Source organism: Anabrus simplex, chromosome 1 (assembly GCF_040414725.1).
Source record: "Anabrus simplex isolate iqAnaSimp1 chromosome 1, ASM4041472v1, whole genome shotgun sequence".
Lineage (NCBI taxonomy): Eukaryota > Metazoa > Arthropoda > Insecta > Orthoptera > Tettigoniidae > Anabrus > Anabrus simplex.
Genome location: NC_090265.1, coordinates 368,505,112 through 368,531,847, shown reverse-complemented (window position 1 = coordinate 368,531,847; position 26,736 = coordinate 368,505,112). Strand labels below are relative to the sequence as shown.

General features: G+C 36.9%; 1 protein-coding gene across 1 annotated transcript in view; it reads right to left on the bottom strand.

The window, feature by feature from the left end:
* Parp1 (Poly-(ADP-ribose) polymerase) overlaps positions 1 to 26,736 on the bottom strand; it is a 271,411-nt gene that overhangs the window by 106,015 nt on the left and 138,660 nt on the right. Inside the window, exons 8-9 of the mRNA XM_067134916.2 lie at positions 22,800 to 22,963; positions 4,139 to 4,284 (exon numbers count right to left, since the gene is read on the bottom strand). Of these exons, the coding sequence (XP_066991017.2) occupies positions 4,139 to 4,284; positions 22,800 to 22,963 (310 nt within the window). The remainder of the gene's footprint in view (positions 1 to 4,138; positions 4,285 to 22,799; positions 22,964 to 26,736) is intronic.

The window sequence follows — 26,736 nt, the reverse complement described above, 5'->3', positions numbered from 1 at the left end:
CGATTAAGCGTGCGTGATTTTTTCCATTATCAATATTTATGCACTTCAGCAATTATTGAATGTGATCGATCATCTTTGGTATAAATTTTTCGATATGTGCACTAGCGAGCTCTCTCATCGACATTTGAACTTGAAGGGGATATCGGAGTCGATTAGTACTACTCATCAACTGGTGTTCTATAAGCACAATTCGAAATGAAAGAGAACGTGTTTTTGTAATAAATGCATAAATAACGTGGCCGATAGCAGTAGTTAACCCTAGGATCATAAACTTTCGTCTCCCAGACTACGCACCCCTGAGGCTTCCACGGGAATTTCCAGACGCTAATGAATTGTGTCTTCCCCCTCCATCTATTCTTCCCCCAGCTATCAACAATCAGTGCTGACCTTGGTTTCAAGCATAAAGGTCCAGTTGTTTGTTCACTGCAATACGACCGTCATCTGAGAGACAAAAGTTTTGTGAAAGTATTCGTGATTTCTATTTAGCTGTAAATAGTGTAAATATTTGGTATATTACAGTAATGTTTTTTGTACGTATATACGTAAGCTTAATAGGATACTGAAATGGAAAATCTAGCACACGATGTTGATTTGATAGCGGCAGTTCTTTCTGAATTAGAGAGAACCACTCTCTTCAGGAGACATTAGTGGTAATGAAAGTGATGTAAGTGAAGTTGAAGATGGTGTAGATAGTGTTGCCGACTCTACCTTATTGCTCAACAGCTCAGAAGATGAAAGCAACCAATTAGCAAGTGAAGAACTTCAAACTTCATCTCAGGGTGCACATCAGGCAAGTAATAGTAATCAACATTCGGAATCTGACAGTGATAACGATGATAGAAACAACAGTAGAAATCGATTCTCACAGGACGAGACGGCCATAAGTGGTCCGCAAAATAAGCCACAAAGGGCTGGAAGCCGAACACCAGCTCGAAATATTATTTATACGAGACAAAGGCTAGTAAATGATGGAGCAAAAGTGGAAAGTCCAATAGATGCTTTCATTTTATTTTTTTCTGAAGATATGCTAAACCAAATAGGTACTTACACCAATACTGAAATAACTGATAAAAATTAAAAATACCAAAATATAACCTCAACCAATTGCACAAGCAATTTAGTAGATGTGAAATCTCTCAGGGGCCTGTTAGTACTGTCAGCTGCTCAGAAAAGTAACCATGTGAACTCTGAAGAATTATTTGACTCTAGTTTCAGTGGATCACGCTATGTATCTTGCATGTCAAAAGACTGTTTTGACTTTCTGATAAACAAACTTCGATTTGATGGTAAACCAGACCTTTGCGTCGTGAACATAAGTTTCCACCTATACGTGAGCTTTCGGATCAGTTTGTTTCAGCTTGCACTCAGGAGGTTTCTAGACAGTACATGAACAGCTGATCGCATTTCGAGGTCGCTGTCCATTTCACAAGTATATGCCCAAAAAAGCCAATAAATATGGGATAAAAATAATTCTGTTATGTGATGTTAAAACGAAGTACATGCTCACTGCGATCCCATACCTTGGTAAAGGTACTTATCCAACAAACCTCCCTTTGGCCATGTATTCTGTGAATGAAATTACCCGGCCAATACATGGATCAAAAAGAAATATTACCACCGACAATTGGTTTCATCTGGCCGATTCTCTGCATTGCAACCATAACCTGACAATCATTGGAACAATAAGAAAAGACAAGCCTCAGATACTGCCAGAGCAGAAAACAGTCAAATGAAGAAAGCTTGGGTCCTCCATGTTTTGTTATGATGGTATAAAAACAATGGTATCCTGTAAAGGAAAACCAAACAAGAGTGTAATCCTCCTTTTTACAGTAGGAAACCAGACATGGCAGAAGACTACAATGAGACTAAAGGTGCCGTGGACACTTCCAATGAAATGTCAACCGTGATGTCCTCTTCAAGAAAAACAAGAAGATGGCCAATGTGTATCTTTTATAGTACGATAATACATCACTTGTCAATGGATACATTATTTATGTGCATATGATGGTTCAAAAAGGCCAAAAGCCACTTACAAGGTGAGAATACGCAAAGGATATATCTGAAATGCTAATGGCTCCAAAGCTGTAAGAGAGACTTTTGACACCAACTTTGAGACGCAGCCTGAAGAGGACCATTCCTGAAATTCTTGGAAAAGATGGCATTCCTGAAGAACCTCAACCAGGTACTGCTGAAGGAAGAAAAATTTGTGCGTTTTGCACATCAAAGAAAAGAAGAATGACCCGATTCTTTAGTAAGACATGCCAAAGGCACATATGTCTTGATCACCAGGTAAAACAATGCAGTGAATGTGCCTATTGAAGAAAAACTGACCAGAATGTATTGTCATCACAACGTGTGATAGTTTTAAGTATAATATTCTATATTTTGTGTAAAATGTTGGGTTTATGCTTATTAAAGTGCTTTTCCTGTTGGTAGTCTGACAGACGAAGGTTATGATTAGTGTTACACTAGAGGGATTTTATGATTTAGGGTTAACTCGTTAAAAATAAAGCTGAAATAATCGATCGCTTAATTTTAAAACTATGTATCGTATTGAATTTAAGCAAAAATAAGATACACCTCAAAATACGGCGCAGTGGATGACCGATTTTGGAAGTTAGTTTATTCAGTAAAACCTTGTTAGGTGTTTCTGCAGGGGACAAGGAAAGACAATGTGTTAAGCGAGAAAACGTATTATTGAATACACAAATAAAAACTATCCAACACAAATATATAAACGCTTGATATGTTTTTTTCCCCAACATGCATGCATTTTATGTCTATATGTATGGATACTGTGAAAGATATAGGCTATCTACCGTTTCTAAAGATGCAATTACCGAGCTTGATAGCTGCAGTCGCTTAAGTGCGGGCAGTATCCAGTATTCGGGAGATAGTAGGTTCGAACCCCACTGTCGGCAGCCCTGAAAATGGTTTTCCGTGGTTTCCCATTTTCACACCAGGCAAATGCTGGGGCTGTACCTTAATTAAGGTCACGGCCGCTTCCTTCCAACTCCTAGCCCTTTCCCGTCCCATCGCCGCCATAAGACGTATCTGTGTCGGTGCGACGTAAAGCAACTAGCAAAAAAAAAAAAAAAAAAAAAAAAGAAGAAGCAATTAGAGTATTAAAAGGCATGAAAAAGATTCCCCTGATTTCCCTGATCTGCTTCCTCTGGTGAGGACTCTAATCTGTGTTGAAAATCACGTTCCTTTCACAAGGGATGATAAAGAACAATTTCAGGGCTGGGAAAAATGTGATCTTACTGAACGGTAATAATGAAATTTCGTGACCTGATAAATGAGGTATTTTTAAATAGATTTAATACAATGTGATTCGGGACTTCGAATTTACGATGTGCTAAGCGAGAAATCACCTTAATGTAGAATGCTCACTATGAGGATATACTTTATTTTCATGCATCTGGATAAATTTCAGAAAGGCTATTCTCGAGTAATTTACAGCGAAAAGGTTATCATTACTCTAATGTTGCTTGAAATATGTTTTCATGGTACATATGAGGTTTGGTGACTGAATAAGAAAAGTGAAAAGTTTGCCACAGAAGCCACTACTCCAATTCTTCAGAATGAAACTAAACATCTGCATTCCCATTGTCTCGAAATTCGAAAAATAACTTACGAGTAAGCCATAGTATGGAAATCTGTGAAAACACAAGTTTTGAACAAACGTAATGCTGTTACATACCAATTGTACTGTGTGTGAGGTTTTTCCCGATTTTTACAAAAAAATCCAATATAACGACAGTTTGTTATAACCAGTAAATTTTTTGCCATTATGAATTGTTGCTATAACGAACTTCTACTGTATAAGCATTTCAGACAGCCAGGATATTGCACAAATTGCCCATACATGGACAATGCTAAAAGGTCGCGGCCGCTTCCTTCCCAACCCTAGGCCTTTCTATTCCTTTGGCCCCATAAGACCTACCTGTGTCGGTGCGACATAAGGTCAAATGCAAAAAAAAAAAAAAAATTTAGAAAACAAAAATTACAATACCTTTCAGTTTTTATTGGGTAAAACAAAGTAAGATGAAAATGAACAACACAATTATATCCTAAATGGAAATGGACAATAGTCAAACAGGATGAAATGCATGGAAAATAAAAATTGTCAACTCACATCTGAGCCCCAAGAGCAAATACTCTTCTTCTGGATGATGATATCAGCACCTCCATCTTTCACCTCATCCAAGAAATCCTCAGGCACAACCTGGATATCAAAGTCTTTGGCCTCCTCAATCTTGCTGCTCATCTTTTCCACTTCACCTATAACAACAAGCATAACAAAACTTGATCAAATTTACTACTTAAGTAATTCCCCAAGATGATTTTGAATCTCCTTTTGACCAACTGCATTAACCCAATGGCTGCCAAGATCCGATGTAAGCCGATGCTCTGTGAATCCTAAAACTGCCGTGATCCTACGAGATTCGGCCTTTACGACATCGGTTTTCAAATACTGTTTGTTCAGGTTTAACACAACCCATTACTCACGTATGCATCTTGGCTGATCCAAGGTATCTCTAATTACAAGTAAATATCATTTTCTCTTTGACAAAGAGAATATATTACTATATATTTCTCTGAGAGGTTCACATAGGCTAACCATGTCATGTGTGCCACGGACTTTGCGCGGCAAGTTTGTTTGATGCGAGGTATTGCTTTTATCGTGTTTTTGCGTATTATATTGCAAATTTGTGTAGGGTAAAATGGCAAAATATTATTTAGAAGGCTTCTGTTAAAAATACATTCAGACTATTCTGTTAGGAAGAGACAGTGATATACCATCTAGTGATGAAAAGAATGAAACAAACAATAACATTTCATATGACAGATATAGGCCTAATGGTGTTATCCTTCCTGAAACTACTACTACTACTACTACTACTACTACTACTACTACTACTACTACTACTAATAATAATAATAATAATAATAATAATAATAATAATAATAATAATAATAATGTCGAAAGTGAAGATGACAATGATGTTAATGTTAATCAGTGAAATGCAAGTGACCATGACGACGAACCTAACCTCAAATTTTAATTTCAAAAACTAAAATCATGTGGACATTTTTAAACACAGAGGTTTAAAACTTTTAACATTAAAAGACAACACAGTTTAGTGATTCTGAGAGTGACATTAACATGCATGTGAAATAATTATTACTGTGCTAAATACTAATTCAAATTTGCAAAATTAATTACAGAAACTGGAAATTAATAATTCATTAATTCTTTTAAACAAAAAGACATAAGCACCAACAAAGTAAGTCACAGGACATCTACATGGATATATCATGCATCCAAAAAAAAAAAAAAAAAAAAAAAAAAATCATCTATATAGCTTCAAAACTGAGGTGAGTACAAAATTTTCAGTAAGACCTTCTGTTTTACCTTAATTTAAATTGGCAGTTTTAGCAGTACTATAGCATTTTAACTTGGCAGGGAGAGTTAATAGCTTCCAAACGTTTTGGACTTGAACTACTGCTATATGGGGCAAAAAGAAAAAAAAATTATCCCAGCTAACAATGGAATTTTAAAAGAGCTACAAGTAATTTAAAACAATTACTTTGAAATTTGAAAATTAGGACATTTAAGCAATTGACAACTTTACTACAGTGTGATCAATACATTCAATATGATAAACAATACTGTTTGCACTAATTCCCACTAAAATGGCACTTTATTGTTATAAATGAGTCTTCCCTGTTACATTTACTACAATTATGTTAAGAAGGAAGCCATACTTTTCCGTGTCGACTTAGTTTTGACAGACTGGAAAGTTTTTGTCTCATTTACTACAAAATCGTAACAAAATTTAAAAAATGAATTTCAAACAACGAACCTAATTAGTAAAACACACTGACTTGAATTTCAAACCTATAACCCTGGTGGCACTGTCAAATATCCCCACTGTAATTAAACACTAGATTACATCAATTACAAATGGATTAACCAGTCTTTTCCAATATCATTTCTTCCTCCATCCAAACATCTTTGTGGTGAAAGAGACCATCTCAGTCCACTATGATACTATTAATAGTTCATTTTGCTTAGAATAAGCAACAGCAGTGGAGAAGTGGATTGGTGATTGCATGTACCAAGAAGAGGCTGTTGTGATGAATGAAGACCAATGTTCTATACTGGTTTCATTAACCCCAATTGTTATCAATGAAACAAATACTTTAATAACACAAGCTCCCATTACAAATGGTCCAATAGGAATGGTAAAACTACCATACCTCAATATATACCATGTAAGTATAGTAACTTTATGTAGATCTATTTTGAATCCACACTCAACTTAGTTCACCATACTAGCAAAAGTCACTGACAGAGGTCATGGATGATTTTCCACTGTTTCAAATTATAAATATTTACCATACACCTGCATTCTTATACACAGTGAATTATGATAGTTTATCAGAATTGTGTCTGCTTATGTGTTAGCTAAAATACCAAGAGGAGAGAAACTCTTCTGTACTGTAATGGTCCAAAAGCTAACACCCATTGATATTCTTATGCAAGGTAATAGGAAGAGCCGGCAGCCGAAAGTTGAAAAGTTGTGGAGTGGCTGATGCCCCAGAGCCATGGTTATAATCTATATATTAAAAGAGTTTTCTAAAAACAGCTTTGGCAAATCCGTCCGTCCATTCTACTGGACCGATTAACTCCTTTTTAAAATTTTTATTCTCTCCGGAACTGCCTGCCAGTGAATCATGAGACATTGATAGGTCTCAACGTTCAGCCAACTTTTAGTAACCATAAAATCAAATCATTAAATGATCACTCCAACAATTGCAGGCAAAGGCTTACCTTAACCCACAATACATTCTGTATTTAGCAGGTTGCTAAGCGACTAACATTTTAATTTATATTCTGATATATGTGATTTTCATCCTAATGCCATTACATGCAGCCATATTTGATTATTACCTGTCAAGCCAGAGAGAATACACTTCATCTGATCACAGGAGAATACTATTCCCTGCTAGATACTCTTCAATTCTCTAACCTTTTCCAACATCCAAATATATTCAACATATGGCACAGCGTTCCTAATAACTTACATGCTGCTAGGAGATAAAAACGTCTACGTACAAACAGACCCCATCATGACATACGCCCTAGACATTATCTGGAAACACCCATGGAACCTAGCTACACGAGAAAGAGTGAAGGCTATGTATCTTTAAAAAAGTTCTCTGCCTGGCAAAACGCTCCTTCGACACTAACCTTTGAGCTCACAAGACAACCGTTCTACTGGGTGTATCCGTGATGATGTTTCAAACTTTCAGGAATGACGGCAAATGGATCAAATTGAGATAAGGAACCGTAGTTCGGAAACGTTTGAGTCAAAAGTTATTAATAATCCAAGTTGTTTAACGTCCATCCGTTATTGATAGACGCCGGAGTGTCAGAATTTCATCCCACAGTAGTTCTTTAACGTGCTGGAAGCCAACCACATGGGGTTGTCACCTTTAAACAACCTTAAAAGCCACCGCCCTTAGTTGGGTTTGAACCCGTTAACTTGGAATTAGTGGACCAACACCGTATCCACTACACCATTGCGGCCGGCAGTCAAAAGTTAAAAGCAAAAATGGGTGTGATACCTCCGTCTGTACAGTACACTACATGTGCTAAGAGTAGGAGAGATAATCCCAATGAGCAGAAGAGGCTAAGATAATAACTCAGAGACTCCAATGCAGATGGCGTACTGTGTACTGACGTGATCAGTGTGTGCGATGTCTGTACTGTAGACTTCAGTCTGTGTTTTACAGGTCGAAGTGGTGCATTGATCAGCCCTATCCAAATGGAGTTGTACCCGGTTACGGAATTTTGCTTAACTTTTGACTCAATAGTTTCCGGAATATGGTTCCTTATCTCAAATTGATCCATTTGCCGTCCTCCATAACCTCTGAAAGTTTGTAACATCATAACGGATACACCCTGTAATAGAAGAACTGTGATTAAAAATACCATAGCCTTGTATGAAACAATACCAAGCTTTAAATCAAGACCGGCAGGATAAAAAAAAAAAAAAAAAAAAAGCGAATATATGGATAGATTTTTACTAAACAGATGGCATGATTACGTCAGAGTGAATGAATTCTGACTACGAACTGTGGCATGCCATAACGCGCTTCATATTAAATATTCATAAAACCAATGAAAAGGGCAGGCAAAACAATATGACGGCAGGCATATCAAGACAAGTTATCTGACCTATTTATAACGAATGCTGCAGAGCAGCATGGGGCGTCTACTATTATTATAAAACTGCTTGAAATCTCATTAAAATGTTTAGAGAATTCTGCCCATACTACAAGCAACATTAATTAACCAGCAGCAAAGAGAGTATGCACCTAGTTCTCCGAGCCTGCCAACGTAGGTGTTACAGAGTGGGACAGTGAATGTGATTGATTACTCTGACTAGGGTTACCAGATGTACTGTTTTACCCAGAAAAATATGATTTTTTTCAGTTTGTTCCACATACAGTGCACCCTTGAACTTTCTAAATACTACTCGTATGTTTAGCAACCATGACTGGTTTAGGAAGTGAATAAATTACTTACACAGATTATTGCTCTGGGAGCTGTGTTTATGATTATACAGTAGAACCACGTTTAACCAAAATAAAAGGGGCCATTTTCGGATGACCGTCAATATTTTCGGAAGTTAAATATTGAAATAAAAATGTATAAACTCTGGTTTTTTCGATGCTTACACCAACGCGTTTTCGTTTAGTTGACATCCTTCAATAAGCACACTTTTGCCACTGTACTTTTAACACAACTGATTACTGTATACTGTACCTTGCTACTGTATTTCAACAGAACCCAGTCCAGATGCCTGGGACAGCGTTCGTAGGATAAAAATAAGATACGATACACTGCCGTTACGAGCAGGTCGTTCATGTTGAAATACGGTAAGAAAAGCATTGAAACTACAGTACACAACTGCAAGGCCAGTGGAACGACCTTGGGTGAGAAAAATATCAGTGCAGAAGGATTACTGGACTTCCCTGGTTTCCTAACAGAAGCTGCAATACAGTCCGAGCAGTAAACAAGATGAAACTCCCACAACTGAAGCAACGTTAACCACGGTCTACATAATCTTCATGACGAATAATACAGTAACAATAACAATATTCATGCTTGTTCAAGAAAAATGTATCATGGAATGAACTAGAGGGTAAAGAAACTGTTTTGTTTTATGCTACACGTGCATTCCAGCATAAGGCATAATATAAACATAGGGTTTGCCTAGTAGCTCTCATCACATACAGCAAGAGAATTACTAATATCGATGGCTAAGAACGAGACGGTAAAAACAAAATATTAAAATACAATTTTGCCAGAGCATTTCGGTTAAACCGGGTTTCGGTTAAGCAGGGTTCTACTGTACCTACTAGCAGTGACCATACTGTGATCATTCTGTCCATAGGAATGTTCTCTCAAGTTTCCCTGACTTTCCCTGACCTACTAAGAAAAATTTCCACGACTTACGAAAACTGAGCGACAAGTTGATTCGCCAAACAGCACATTTTACAAAGAACAAAAACAGGAAATTCAAGCCTCCAACATTCCTATACCTGGCCTAACTCTCTCTCCACTTCCTTTTTTTAAATTCAATTATTTATGGAAAAACAATTAAAGTGATGGCATTTTATATATAAACAAACTGTTTACAAGTAGCATGTAGGCCTTACATTTACCTCATCATTTCCAAGGAACTTATTAACAGACTTAAAGATATAAACTTCATTTTGTTTCCGTATTGAACTGAGATCACAGAGGTAAGTTTTAGTATCTACAACATTTATTCAATAGTGGAATATTGAATTAATGTTGTAGATAATATCCTATACAACTCACAATTTGTATTGAAAAGGTTGAACCTTACTAAAACGTCTGTTATTAATAGAGTGATTCAAATATGAAAATAAAATTATTTTACCACAACAATCTCATACTATTTCATGTGGATTTAAAGCACTCTTGAGATCAAAAGCAAACTTTTGGTTCTAATGTAGGTGAATATAATGAATTTCAATTAGTCTAGGTCCATATTCAAAACAGTTTTCAAATTTGAAGACAAATCAGTCAGGATAGGAATGAAAAAGAAAAGTTTGCATTTACCGAAAAGATTACTGTTTTCGTTTTATGTCTCCTAGAACTACTTTCTTCTTTTCAATTTCAGCATCCTGCTTCTCTTTTTCAATTTTCAACTTTTTCTGCTTTTCCTCCAAACTTTCAATTGTAATTCAATTTTCCTTTCCTCTACTTTCCTCTTTTCCTATTCTGATTGCTTTTCTTTTTTTATTTTCCAGGTATGATTGATACCTTCTTCTTGAAGCTCGGATCGAGGTTAGCATACTTCTATTAATAGTAACATTCCTAGAACCACCAACATGTTTCACACTATCAAAAATTATTCTCTGGGACACAAGTGGTTCTTCTAAAAGATTTTTGACTCATAAATGCTTATCGACAGAAAAGCCTCTCTCAACAAATGCGTTACCATGGAATAAAATGAAACAGTTTCATCCGTTCTTTTAGAAATGAAGTGTTTGTTTGTTAATTCCTGCATTGTTCTGAGCTTCCTCCGTTGAGACATCGTTGTCTTGAAATATTCGACTCCTGTAAAATCAGTCTGATACATATCTTCAAGATTTAGGTGAGACAATTTAAGGATACCTGCCATAATTAAAAGTCCAAAAAATGCCTTCATTTCTGCAGAGTTAGTGTCTTTGACATCCCTCTCTCGGTCATACTTGCTCCTAACCTCTGTGATCTTTATATTTGTACATAGAACAATTTCGTCAATCATTTGCTCGGTAAAAAATAAATTCCAACTCCCCAAAACCTGAACTACACATTTTGCTAGTCCTCGAACACCTGGTAAATGCATGCATAAAATATTATGTGGCAACCGCCTAACAGCTTGAGGTGGAGAGCACAAATACCATATAGTTTCATTGTCCTTTCCCAAAATAAAATTGGATTGATTGTTTACGTCATATATCGGGACAGTATGTTCATACTCCTCTTCTGACTGCTCAGTATCTGTATTATGATCACTTAATCGTACCTCGTCTCCATCCCCGTCATCACTGTCCTCAGCAGAATGTTTGCGGTCTGAATGAGATTCCAAAAGTAGTTCCCTGATCCGCTCTTCTGCTCTTGTGTCCATTTTACCACAAATAACAGTAAAAAGATGGAAGAAAATGCAAAAGTGCACACAAATCTGACAGTCTTAATTAGTTGTGCACAGAGCTTTAGACCAAATGTTGAAGCTTTTGCTTGTAGCAACAGAGCACGTGGAGTGAAACTGATAAGAGATGCACCTTGTTGTCGGGTGAGGGGTAGGGGGAAGGTACTAGGAAGTGGAAAGACTTGGCACCAAACCGAGACCGTGGCACGGCCAATTGAGGGTTAAATTCATTGAGCATGTGCAGTAACAAAAATTTAGACAAATTTTGGATATTAATTCCCTGCCTCTCTCTAACACTCTATGATATCAGGTATGATGGCATCACCCCTTAGTCACCCAATAAACATGGTCATCAGGTGCTGTCCTAATCATATATAATGCACTGTTCAGTGTTCAGTTAAGTGTACAAAAGTAAAGTAGTTTTGCTCCTCTACTTGTTTCTTGTATGCTAATGGATATATCGTAATTGTATTTCAGAGCACCTACAAGTGAATTGGTGATGGTTAACTAAAGAAAGAACAAACCCCACTAATTATTCAACTCTCACTTTTAGTGAAGACATTTATAGTATTGCAAACATTCTTACGAAACACAATACCAAAATCGCATACCAAACCGATAACAGAAACATGGAAATTGTACGTAATACCAGTTACAAGTAACTAATCTCATGTTTGTTCTGTATTGAAGATAATAAGTAAGATTCTATTAGAATAAAATTTATTGTAGCCACCTTACATATAATCTTACTTATAATACCAGTTCCTTAACCCTAAAGCGGGCGCGCTGGTGAATTTAGTTCACCAAGATGAGTGTTTCATCAGTAGTTTTTAGTTCCTAAGAGCTACAGCCGTCGTGCTGCTAGTACCTTCCAGCGAAATCTTATCGATACTCTCAGTGTAGCGGTATCTGTCCAGGAAATTGTACGCGTCACGCTATTCGACCTTGACTCGCATGTGCCGTCATTTGGTGAACTTTCTTCACCACGTGCCCGGACATGTAAGTAAAATTGTAACTTGAATGTTCTTGGAGTTTCATAATTTTAAAATGTAGACTATAGAGGAAACAAAAGTAACTACCTATTATTATTGTAGGGCGAAGTTTGTGAAGGTTGAAGGCAAACGAACACTGTTACAGGAATTATCTGATGAGGAGAAAGGATCTGAGAGAGCTGAAGTTAGTGATTTTTCCGATGGTGAAGATGAAGTGGTAAATTATTCAGACATTGATCATGACAGTGAGAGTGAACAAGGTGATGTAAGCGTAGTTAGTAGCGATGAACACGACGAACTAGGGAGTTTTTCTTTGGGAAAGACGAAACAATGTGGTGCACCACTAGCTTTTCAAGGGCTACCTCTAGGATTGAAAATCTTTCGTTTCAACTCATAAATAAGTGGTTGGTTGAACGAGCTAAGATAGGAACACTGCCTCTGGATATCCAAGCACTGTTATCCCCATACCATCAGGAAGAAACATTAGAAGAAACAAACTGCCATCGAAGAGAGGACGATGCATTCACTGTGAGTGGAAACAAAATCAAGTTACCACAATGAAGTGTAATCAGTGTCATAACTTTGTGTGTAAAGCATACTCTAAAAGATGCATCAGATGTGTAAGCTGTGAGGATAATGATAATGATTAATAAAGATTGTTAGAAATGATTCATTTTAAGTTCTCATGAGTTAAGTATTCATCTGTTTCAATTTTATTTTCAGTCTTCTACCCATGAACATTTTTACCTCTTATTATTATATGTATGTACTGTCACTTGTAATTTGTGTTGTAATTATTATGTCTAAGTATTATAAAGCACATAAGGAGTAACAATATCAGAGTGAGTACTTGTTAACCAGTTGCTAAGACTAAGAAAAATGAATGGTGAACGAAATTCACCACGCGCCCAGCAATGTAACATTTATAGGCACGCCCGCTTTAGGGTTAAATAAAACTGACGTCTATTTAAAGTCTGGCATCTACCGATTCCAATATAATAACTGTGATTCCTCATACATCGGGCAGACCGGGAGAAACTTTAAATTCAGATATTTGGAGCATGTAAATGCTGTCAAAATATAATAGATATTCAAATGTCATGAAAGAAAGAAAAGTTTCACCTAATCAATACACATCAATTATCAATACGGAACAAAATGAAATTTATTAATCAAGATAATAGATATTCGGCGGTCGGACAGCATATTCAAGACTCAAAGCACAGCTTCAGCAACATTAACCAAGACATAGAAATTCTCATGAACATAAACAAAGGCTCCATTCTCGATGTTATGGAAAACTGCTTCATTCACTTGAACCAGTTCATTAATCCTAATTTAAATCTTAATGAAATCTCAGAAAAAAACCAACATCCTCTTTGACTTTTTAATAAGTCTTTAGGTGTGTCAATCTTTCAAATAGACGTTCAGTATTCCACACTATATATAACACCCTATCACATAACAAGCCCCCACTACACCGCCCTCCAGACCCACCCTAAATACTGCCCCTTCCATCCCACTATCCTTCCCCATTCCCCCTCCTCTCCAGCTCAATTGCCTTAGTACAGCCCACACTTCAGTCCGCACCACCTCTCAAGAGGATAAACTTCAGCACGCTGATCAAGGTGAACCTTATATATCACAATCACACATGTCACTAGCTTGTCTAGGCCCACTATACTCACATATTCATTTATTTTTTCTTGTTTCTCTCCAGCATTCAATAAACTTCCTTATTGGACTGAGAAATCTTAGCCTACAGACATCACACCACCTAATTACATCCGGGAAAAGAACAGAAGAATTTATTTATTATACAACAACCATAATGTCTAATGACACCATTAAAAGAAAACGTTTTAATGCGGATCATCACACGATCAATGTGTTGGAAATTACATTGCTTGATTTAATTGTGCGGCATAGAACTAATAAGTGTTTTAAAGAACACAAAGTTATTAACTATAATTGTGAAAATGACGCAAGGTGTTATGTGTCCTTGTATGTAAAGCACGATAGGTTTAACATTTATTTGCTCTGTGCACATTATTTTAATTCAAAATTTAATAGGTAAAACTCAAGACTTTCACACAATCAACGAGTGACAAAATACATCACAAGATTTGATTGTACAGCAAAGGACTATTGTGTGTTTCAAAACATGCCAAATTCATAATTTTAATGAAACTGTTAATTCTGTATGTGAATGAAGTATGATGTTATGTATCTTTATATGTATAAAATTTATTATGTACTTGCTCTTTTAGTGATTTAGGCTGATGATGACATTTGTATATGTCAAAACCAGTCCCATAAATAAAATGTTGGAGACAACATCTCGTACAACTTACGTTTGTACTGAAAAGATGGAACTTTACTGGAATCTTAACTTGTGATCTCAGTTCAATACGGGACCATAATGGAGTTCATATCTTTGAAGAAATTGTCAAACATGGTAGGCCAATTACAGAAATGGTATTTAGATGATGTTTATGGTTAAACAATGTGTAAGTATGGCTGCCACACTGTAAAGATGTTATTTATCACTTACACACTGTCCAAAACTGTTGTTCAACCAGCCATGTTTAAACACTGCCGAGAACACGGTTTAACTTCAAATTTTAGGAGTGAATCACAATCAGAAGTTATGTACCATGAAACATATGACACAAGGGATAGTCCAATAACTGTCAACTTGACTACAATTCTTAGCAACCAATATATTTTATTATATTTGGGATAATTTCCTTGGAATTACAGGTCACTTTCACTATATCCATATTGGAATCTTGTCCCAATCATCAGAAAGCTGTCACATACATCAACCACACGAGCACATTTTTTTTGCAGATAATCGTCGCGCTAATTCAGGTAAATTTTCGGCAACTATGAGATCGGGAAAGGCAAAGACTGGGACGGAAGGGTTGAGGCCATAAAAAAAGCCCCAGTATTTGCCTGACGTAAAAATGGGGAAATTACGGAAAACAATCTTCAGAGCTCCCTATGGTTCATTTTGAACGTATGATCTCTATACTATAATTTTCCAATGGCTGTTGGATTAAAGTTAAGAGAACATTGGAAGTTTATGGTAACATAAAATTAATGATATCATTCGTCCAGTTGTCATACATCCAAGTACGTCAGTAAATGAAATAACTTGCTCAGCTGAATAAATAACAGATAACAAATTGAAGATACCGGTGAAGTCACAAGCTCAGAACGCCATGGTATTTTATTAGATGACGGTCGGTAACAGAATGTTATAGTACGACAAGATAATATTGAATAAATATTGTATTTTCTTCAGTGGAAGATAAACAGATATCAATAGATGGCACGGAACCTCAATGACGAAAATGTGTAGCAGAGGCCATGAAATGTGTTGAATCAAATGGGCCAAGCTCAATTCGTATATGGTGGTCATACATTGTCTATCTATTACGATATAATTCGAGAATCGAGACCCATATTGAGATAGTTGATTGGTACCTCAAGTTATGAAGGCAACAGATTATTAAACATGTTCCTTTGCCAAAATCAGCGATTTCAAGAATGTTCTCTATCAAAGAGGTTATGCGTTAACTGTCAAAATCATCTGTAAGGGAGATAACAGGCTGCAGAATTCAGAAGATTTATTAAATGCAAACCGACTTATTATTGTATCTTAGAATTGGATTTTGTTTTGAGAAAACAATAGGGACAATAAAAAAAATTCTAAAAGGTCATCAGAAGTATCGCACACGATTAGGAAGAAGTGAGATCAAAAGCTAATTATAACTGTAAAAATATCTTAAGAATAGCACGAATTATTCATTGTAAAAAGGAAAAGATATATCTATTCTCTTAAGATATAAGGCGAGTGCTCAATATATTGTAAATGTAATTTATCCATATGACATTGTACTAATCTTTCATTACAAGTTTCAGGTATTATGACGTCGCCACACATGAAGGAAATTGATTACATGATGTCAAGCTACCAGATGATAATGTGCTAAATCAAGAGGTGGTCACAAAAGACTCAGTGTTGAGATGGATGCCAAATGATAAAAATTAAGATTCAAGAGATGGGAGACGTCATCTTCCCAAAGCCACAAGTTTGATAAGTACCCAAAAATAAATGTCTTTCATCTATTCTGCTATGTAATTGCTTAAAGTAGTGTAGAATTGATTCGTGGTGTCAAAATGTGACATGTACAGGTAAAACAACTTGAATGATACCATATGATGGTCGATCATTATTCCGTAACAGACAGGAAATGTTGTGTTTTCATCATGAATAATCCAGGGAAATCACAATCTGTCGTCTATTATATATTTGAGCTCAAGTGGTTAATAGTAGACATTACGCAGGAGATTTTAAGTCACGGTTGCTGCATTTTACTACTATCACTATAAGTGAACTTCAGTGTGTGATTTATTATGTACATGTGTTTTGTTTGAAGGTGACCATAACATGATTGGCATGTGCATAAAATTAGAGTAATCCAATATCAGATTTTCACGTCATATGAACTTTCACGAATAAGATGACAGTATCATCACACTGATATTGATTTTTTAATATGCAAAAGGACAAGGTAGTCTTTGAGAATAACGTGCTTGAGTATTTGGAAAATGAATTGAGAATTTATTGAGCATGATGCGCATATAATATGAGGAGGGTTTTCAATAGAATCATCGTGATAAAGTGAATAATTAATGTGTTGTTTGATAGATAGTAAGTTATTGGGGTTGTGCATTAAATAATGTGATGCAGTCTTCAAAAAGATCCCAGTGATATATTTATTGAGGTGATAATTGATGTTCGTCATGCGTATGAATTTAATGGTGGTAATGAATGATTTGTACTTAAGCATGAATGTAACTTTTTTTGTGCTAAGGTTTTTGAAGAATACTAAAGTTGCTTATGTGATAGTCGTCACAAAGATGCGATAACCTAAGAGTTAATGTGAGTGAATTATGTGCAGATGTGAAGGGATGAAATAGAATCTTCAATAATAAATGACACCATGCAGATGAAAACCATGTTGCAGATGGGATGTGTAGATATTGTTCTGAGCAATGCGTAGCTTGATTAACTGCTAAATAATGTTCTTTTGGTAGATCACGGATTTGGTAGTGAACATTGAGTGCACATTTTTCAGGATTGTTCGTGGAGAATACTTGAGGCTGCAGAATCATCAGAAGTTTGAATTATCCTTTTGTGGATCACTGAAAGTACCCAGGTGTTAATATAAGGAAAGATCTTCATTGCGGTAATCGCATGAATGGGATTGTAAATAAAGGGTACAGATCTCGGCACATGGTTATGCGGGTATTTAGGGGCTGTAGTAAGGATGTAAAGGAGGGCATAAATCTCTGGTAAGACCCCAACTAGAGTATGGTTCCAGTATATGGCAGTGGCATATGCTGGGATCAAGATGTGGGCTAGCAGTAAACTTAGGTTACCCCTTTTCGATGGTTGGTTTAGTGAACATCAAGCCTTCAATGTTTTGAGCTGCAGCCAAAAGCCAATGGAGAAGCCTGCTGTGTTGTGAAGGCTGCTTCACAAGCTACTGCCCTGGCCTCTGCTACTGCCAATGTTCAACACCTGATCGGTGGAGATGGTAGCCGAAGGTTTAGCAAATTAAAGTCCAGTTTTGTGGCTAAGAGGTCACCAGTTCAATCCCTTCCAGCAGCAGTTTTCTTACTTCCGCAAGGGTGAAAGTTTTGTTGTTCCTAGCCACATGGCCCTTAACTTGGCCCCACACACTTTCAATTGGATGTAAAGAACTATGGTTCGGAGGTAACCTTAAAACTTGCCTTCCCAATTGCAATTCGATAATATCTACTCAATATGTGCCAAACAAGTCCTTAATATGCCGTGGAATGACATTAAGAAGTTCCAACTTGACACTGATCGGTTCGTAAGGGATTCCCTTCTCGTCCAGAAAATTATATCTCCCTTTCTCCACAATTGTTTGGGCAGTTTCTCAATTCTAACCAAATGGTAACACGCATTGTCCATAATAATTATCGCACTGGCTTCAAGACGATTAAGAACATTCACAAACCATTCTTCGAATACATCTCCATTCATTTTGTTATGATAGTCTTTTGTGGAGTTAGATTCAAAACACAGTAACCCTCCTTCCAGAAAACCTTTCGCGTTGCTGATATGCGTAATTATGAAGTATTTACCCTTCCCCGATGGATTCTTTAAGCTGCGTGATACTCTCTTCAAGAATGCATCTTTTCTAGATTTGATTGTTTTATCACTCCATACATTCGCACAGGTATGTCCTGAATTCACCCATGTCTCATCCAAGTAATAAATTGGTCTTCCCTCCTCCAGAAACTTTCTTATCTGACACAAATAACGTCTTTGTCACAAAACTATATCCTCCCTTTCAATAAGCAGTCGTTTGCGACTACACAACATAAACTTGAAATTTAAAGTTCTTAAAAGCCTATGAAGCATTGCACGCAAAAATGAAGGCAAGGTTTCATAACTCTTCACAGACTCCATGATCATGTGAATTATTGGTATTTCACTTCTAAAGAAAAACTTGTTTCGCCGAATTGCCTCCTTAGTGAAACAATCATACTTGACATCTAACTTCATTCTATTCAGACCTTTTTTCGGTGAAACAACTGTTCCTACAGTTTTAAGTTCCTTTCTAGCACGACAAATACTACACCTAGAAATTCCAGTAGTAGTGGCTACTAACCTCATCACATTTTCAAGAGTACTAACAGGATTTGCATCACTAAACTTCTTAAAAATGTTGAGAACATACTGTTTATCTCCACTTCTTAATGTTTTTTCCTCCTTATACTTTACGCGAGAAGGGCCGGATTCATCCATCTTTACTCCACACGAAACTTTAACAAAGGCTATGTAAACATAAATTAAAACAGTTAACTAAATCCTAAACACCAAGACAAAGACTGACTACCAACTTAATAATAACAATATATTACTAAATATTAGCACAAAAGAAACTTGTAATAATATGCAAAGTCACCAGCGTGCCAATAACATCCGGAACACAGCAGTAAACAGAAAGCACATGGGTTGTATTTTAGCTAAATGAGCCGGTACTGAATATTGCATTGGCTGTTCCGCTGTTGACGCATCGCTCCTCTCAAAGGGCAATTTAACACACGAGTATCAATTATAAATTGAAACTAAACAGCTTTTTAAAAGTGAAAATAAACTGATTTAGACCACATACATAACTTTTACATGGAAATAACATTACTTAACACAGAGTTTGTCCAACATATCAGCAAGGTTTGCCTTTTTCTTTTTTTGGCTCTGTCACCACTTTACACGATTATGTGCCATGTCAGGATTAAGGCGTGCAGTTTTTAGATCTTTATGTATGGTGGCAAGCCAACGCTGTCTCGGTTGTTCTACTGGCCTTTTACCATCAATCATCTATGTCAATCCAGTCTTTTCAACTGTTGTTTCAGCAGGTCGAAGTACATGCTCATAGCAGTGGAGACGGCTTTCCCTTATCTTTTCAGCGATTGGTGCTACTCCATACCGCTTGCGAACTTCATTTTTGCTCACATGATAATGAAGTGTGAAGCCAGATGTTCATTGGAAGCATTTTAGTTTCCATCACGCCAAGTCGCTATGCCATCTGTTTACCATTCTGCACTGTACAGAGCAACTGCATGCACAACAGATGACACAGATTTCACTCTGAATGAGTTATCTGACAAAAACAGTTGAGAGTAAAATACAGGTATGAGTATTTTATTTACAGTGAAACCTCATTACTGCATTCCTCATTAAGAAGTTTTCTCATTTGGCAAGTCATTAATTCAACGTCCTGATTATCGTCATATTAAATCTATATAAAAATACCTCACGTATCATGTCTCGAATTTTTGCTGTTACCGCTTAGTACGATCACATTTTTCCTAGCCCTGAAAATGTTATTCGTCAACTCTTGTGAAAGGAACATGATTTCTAACTCGGGTAGGAGCCGTCGCCACAGTTGTGCAATTACGGAAAAGAGCCTTAAATTCCTGAACTTCACAGTATAAGTCCATTCAGAAGTTAGACATTTATTTTGTTGAGAGGTACAATGAAGTGTAGCGAATATTTGTAGCGCGATACAGTAGCCTATATCTGGATTAGGAACATCATTGTGTGAAAGTGACTAGCATGGTGTATATTTCTCCTGTGATGGCCTAGTTATGGAGACGGAAAAGGTCGTGAAATTTGTTACTAATGAAGACAACCTTAAAATCTGTCAGAAAGTGGACCTACGTCCGCAACATGAAGCACGCAGAGGTCGCGAATGTTGAAGTCGCACATTCGAGTTGGTCAAAATGGCGGCCAAAGTCATTCCTGCCAGTCGCTCATGGTCAAGTGTAACCTCCAATTCACTGTCTAAGTGTGTGACCAGAAAATAATGGGGACCAGAAAATAATGCATAACAACCCACTGCTCCAAAATAAAAGGCTTCTACTCACATTTTGTTTCCATATAGTATGATTTGTAATAATTTATACTTTTATTGGCCCCCGCCCACTTTTCATATTACTGCTCTTTGGCTTTTCTTCACACCTTTCAGAAAACTTTTTATTTTATAAGCCCCAGTGGAAAAGGTTTTCATATTTGTTCTCTCGTGTTTTAAATACCTTTTAATATTTTCCTCTCATCTTTAGAAATGGTAGATATGGTTTTCATTGTACCAGCAAAAACACGACGTAAAATGCCCTCATGTCAGAAGAAATCATACCCAGTGTTTCTACATCCCTGTTGGATAGTTTTTATTTGTAGATTCAGTAGTATGTTTTCTCACTTAACACGTTCTTTTTTATTGCCCCCCTGCAAAACCTTCTCAATGAGATTTTACTGTACTTTATTAAATCTTTGAACAGGTACTTGAATGCTGTGCTGATCAAGTGGTAATTAAAATTTCAGGATTCCTACTGGAATCAACATCTTTATCACTCTGCATTCTGCAGATATTACAGAATCTATTTTATAACTTAAGAACTGTAAGACAATTTAATACAATTCTTAGGACAACTTTGAGACTTCAGGTCTTGTAGTGGTGCTCATTTCTCTGTGGCTGTGCATGAATATAAATGTTTAGGTACACTTTCCACTCGCATATAAAATAATAAGAACACACTAATTAACACCATATAATAAAGTTTCTTCCTGGTTTGCATAGTACAGATTCAGCTGTGTGTGTAAATCCTAAATATGACGTGATGCAAAGTTAAACTTTGCAATGACATCAGTACACCATTGTCTTTTCTTGTCTTCCTTTGCAACAAAGTAACTCCCCAGTACAAGTCATTGAAACAAATGTAAATGTAAACTGTAAATGGCCATAAATAACCAGAAAACTATCTCAATCAACAGTTCATTCTCAGGGACACAAATTTGCTACCACTGACTCCCACTTCTATATGCATAACCTTGATCGCATACATGTTTGTCTCAACTACAGTTTGGTCAAACAACCTTGTCATCGAATAGAGAGGCAACTAACACATTATCGACCGAGCAAGTGGCCGCGTGGTTTGGGGCACATAGCTGTCAGCTTGCATTCGGAAGATAGTGGGTTCGAATCCCACTATCGACAGCCCTGAAGATGGTTTTTCGTGGTTTCCCATTTTCACACCAGGCAAATGCTGGGGCTGTACGTTAATTAAGGCCACGGCCGCTTCCCTTCCACTCCTAACCTTTTAATATCCTATCGCCACTGTGAGACATATGTGCACCAGTGCAATGTAAAATAAATTCTAAAAATAAAAAATAAAAATTTTAAAGCCACATTATCCAAGTCCTATAGAAGCCCTGGTTGACCAACAAATGGAATTTTACACATAGTACTCACACCGTTCAAGTCATAACACACCCACTGTAAGCTTGATGTGGCCTGGATGGTCCCTTCTTCCGAATCACTCCTGGGACTTAATTTCTACCATATAAAAGATCGGAAACTTCAGCATTTGCATTCAGCGCGCACAGCTAGACTTTGATCAGATTTCCGGCACTTCCAATAATGAACCACAGATAGCAGACAGGGGATACACTTGGAGATTTAAATTAGCAAAGGATGTGCACTTAGGATGATCGATTAATGTGATATGAAGGTTCGAACCTTGTGTTGTGCACTAGACGTTCTATACAGTGTGAGTCGAACTGGCTCAAGGGGTTAAGGCATATACTGAGATACAGGAACAAGATAAGGAACACACAATAGGATGGGGAAGACAGAGCAATAGAAAGAGGGGACAAAGACAAATCTCCACATCTTCTAATAGATGGGCTTTTTCTTCATCAACCCCAGTTCCTCTAAAGCAATTTCTTATTAACTCTGGCAAGCTTGTTTCTGCTTCATCACAAGAGCAGGCATCAACACTGAGTGGATTTATTCTCATCCTACATTTGCTGCACCATATACAGCATATCTTATTTACTAGATAAAGGTAACGGACATGCAACAGCTGGAACAATGACCAGGAAAATACTGGTAATGAAGAATATGGAGGGAGCAAAATGTAGAATATGGAGGGAGTAAAATATTCCATCATTTACCTGGGTTGGAGATAACAGCTGCAAGCTTTTCATGCACCTTGGAAACAACCTTGCCTCCCAGTTTTTTAATTTCTTCTTTCAATTCTGCTTTGCCCTTCTTCGTCTTACCAACAATCACAAATTCCATATCCTTTAAAGGTGGAGGTGGTCTGAACACTTTAGGTCTGCAAGAAGACAACCAAATGTTATTCACAAAATAAGGGAACTTGTCTAAAGGGATTACACAAGAAAAAAACATATTTTACAAGAAAACAACATGCTAAATTTCCTCATTTCTACAATAAGTATACTATCATTATTAACACATTTTGAGAAACATTCCTCTATTCTCCCATAGTACATCCCTTCTGCCTGCATTACAATGAGCCTCAGTTTCTTTGTGTCTAATGTTCAAGAAACATCCTCAATAGTCAAGTTATAACAACCATAGATCATTGTATGTTAAGAAAACAAGGAGTGAACACACCCCCTCTTAGACACCCATAATTACTCATGATAAAGGAATATTAAAATGCACTTTACAATCTATTAAGAAAAAACCAGTATTTTTGGCCTGTGGTCTATTAAAGTAACTAAACATTTTCTACTTCATAAATACATTCATAGGGAGGAAGCACAATGGTAGGAACAACCATCGCTTTGTTGTCTTATTTAATTTTCCTCCTATGTTGCTCTGGTACGTGTACTGCATAATCCGTTACTCTGTGAATCGCCAGCAGCTTATTACTATTGTAGAGAAGTCGTCTATTATTGCTTCTACCTTTTTTTTTTTTTAGCTTTTATATCAGTGCACACTTGTCTTGTGTTGAATGTTATTAATTAGCATAGGTGTACGATTTAAAAAATATATATAAAAGCAGCGAATTGTGTTATGGCAGTTCATGAAAATAAACAGGGGCAGGTACTTAGGAAGAAACAAAAGCAAACTGTGCATAATGTACCTAATCATTTTTCTTGAAAGAATCCAGGTAAAAGTCTCAGCTGGGAGATTTAAACTACTGCAGCAACAGGCTTTCCTGAGAGGACTATTTACAGTGCATCAGCAGCCACTTAGCTTCTCCAGTTACAAGAGAATATGAAGCACTGCAGAAAGACAGCAGCTCACTCAAGTTCAATGATTTTTTTGTTTGTAGTGGTGTGAAGCATAAGGGCAACCAACCTCCAACATTGCAGCTAGTGCTACTGACTATGAATAATGATTAAGATCTTCCTGATTTCAAAAGAACAACCATGTATCGTTCGCAGAAAGAAATGGGTTTCAGATACAAAAAGAAAGGAAATTCAGCTCATGTGATCAAAAACAATAGGACATATCTTGGCACCATAAGTAACTGATACCAAGATGAGGGAAGGAACAATTTTTTTTTTTTTTTTTTTTACACTGATGAATCACGGATTAACACAGGGCACGCTGTTTGGAAAGAATGGAAGGATACGTTCATATCACCAACTCCATGAGATGCTATTATGTAAGGACTCATGTGGACAGATCGTGGCCAATGGTTTGCGTTAGTGCCAGCTGGTAACAAGCATACGTTTGTACCATGGCCGAAGTACATATTTCGGTGCTGAAAAGAATACCGCAAACGCTCATGCCGAGATGGGCGGTGATTTAATACACCACTAACAATGACTGGTATGTATGTCCACCTTGTCAATACCATAAAAAGTTATTTAATCTATGTTAATAAAATGCCACACGTTTTCATAACCTCAGTTGTTCTCTTCATCAGCAACCAAACAATTTTGCGGACTTGATACCATATCTCCTCACAGCACACTTTAAACAAGTTGTAATTAAAATACAAGAAATGTCATCTACATGAAATGTTTAAAATTACATTACTATAAATAAGTTATAATTAAAATAAAAGACTTGTCAATTAAATACAATTATTAAAATTATATGAAAACAAAAAAAACATAAAATAAGGATCTCTTTCTTAAATTTCTAATATCACTAAAGAGAGAGTGTGTGTCTACAATTCAAAACTTTTATTTCAGCTCCTCCCGTTTTGAAAACTTTCTCTGAATGGCTAATCTCTTTGTGGTCGGGTGTGACTTAGCTTCCTGTACATGATGTGGCTGCTTGTATACATAATATCGAATCATGAAAACATGCGGCTGACCTTCACCTTTGCAAAAAGGCAAGAGAACTGGCAATCGGCCTTGATGTAGAAGATTTTAGTGCTTCATCAGGCTGGCAACACAAATTTAAGGTTAGGCATGGTATCGGCAGTCGCAATGTGTGTGGGAAAAGCAGAAATGTCTAAGAGACTGCGCAAGATTGAAAAGAGATCCGTCTGAAAGAACTGACATCTCGATTCGCTCCTCAAGGACATTTCCAATGCGGGCGAGACAGGCCTCTTTTTTAACTTAATACCTGGTCATATAATGTCACTCAAATGGCACAAATGGAGGAAACTGTTATGGCAGGAAACAAAGCAAACAACACGCAAAAGTTCTGTTGAGCGCCAACAGTGATGAGCTGCCTCCACTGACAATCAGCAAATTTTCAAAGTCGCGTTGTTTAAAAACATTGCACATTCCCCACAATATATATCAACAACAAGAAATCCTGGGTCACTATGAAAGTTTTTGAAGACTGGCTTCAAAGCATGAACACCAAAATGGGAGTGAAAGGAAGGCCGTAAGATCTCACTGTTTGTGGACCAATCCTCAGCACATCTTCCTATTACTTATTTGAGGAAAGTGACAAAATGCACAAAATGAAGATTAACTAATTGGCATACACTGATGGCTCCCAGCCTGCAATTGTTTGTGGGATGTAACGTAGCTTGACGGCTCGCAGTCATGCAGCCAAGCACGAGTAGCTCTGTGCACATAGTTCAGACGTTCACTGAGAGATAGCACGGACAGCACCTCCTAGAGAACAAGGCTTGGCAACACGAATGAGAGTAGTTGATGAGGTATGTTTGCGTGGGCCCATGCCAGTAGCTCAGTTAGCTTGATGCCGCTTGGTGTATTAGGACGCGTTTCCCTGTTGTGTGTGTTTTTCATCAATTATATTAATCTTAATAGAGTCTTGTGTGTTAACACTTGCTTAATATTCCCATTAGTTCAAGTTCAGTTACGGTGTTAGTACTTATAAATTGTTAATATTAATAAATTGTGTTCAAAGTGCCGGCATAGCCGCTACATGGGGTTAGAACTGAGTTTATTTTTAATGGTATGTTGCTGTGAATTGCGATCATGGTTTTTTAAATTATGAATAACGATACCTCAGAAATGCAGTGTTCCAAATTGAAAGGGCGATTGTCGCACTGGCCCTAAAGTGAGTGTTTTCTCGTTTCCAACTGATGACTCGGAGAGAGCTAAGTGGTTAAGAGCTATTCGCCGAGATAATTTTGTTCCTTCCAAAAATGCAAACGTAAGTCTTAGTTATTAGTGTATTATATCTGATTAAAATCATTCAATGGCTTAAGCTGTGGAAGGGGCCTTGAAATGGAGCCCTGTGTTGTAGGATTTACTGGCACGTAAAAGAACTCCTGCGGGACTAAATTCCGGCACCTCGGCGTCTCCGAAGACCTTAAAAAGTAGTTAGTGGGACGTAAAGCAGAGAACATTCAGTGTGTGTTCTGTGTTGTAGGTGTGCGAGCTTCATTTCAAAACTCATGAGGTTGAATGGACAACCAGCATGTATGATGAGAGTAATGGGAAATTATTGACTGGACCTTTATCTAATCCAAGGCTTGGAAAAGGTTTATGGATAGGTCTCTAATATATTTGCTATTTATAAATGAAATAGTAGATTTCTCGGTGTGATTTATATCTTACTGATTTAAGTATTTGCTGTATTGAATTTACCAGTTATTACAGTTAGTTTGGGATGTGCTGAGTATTCACATTACTTTATAGGACTACTGTTGTGGGTACAGTGATATTCTGGCAAAAGTTATACATTATGAAGGCATGT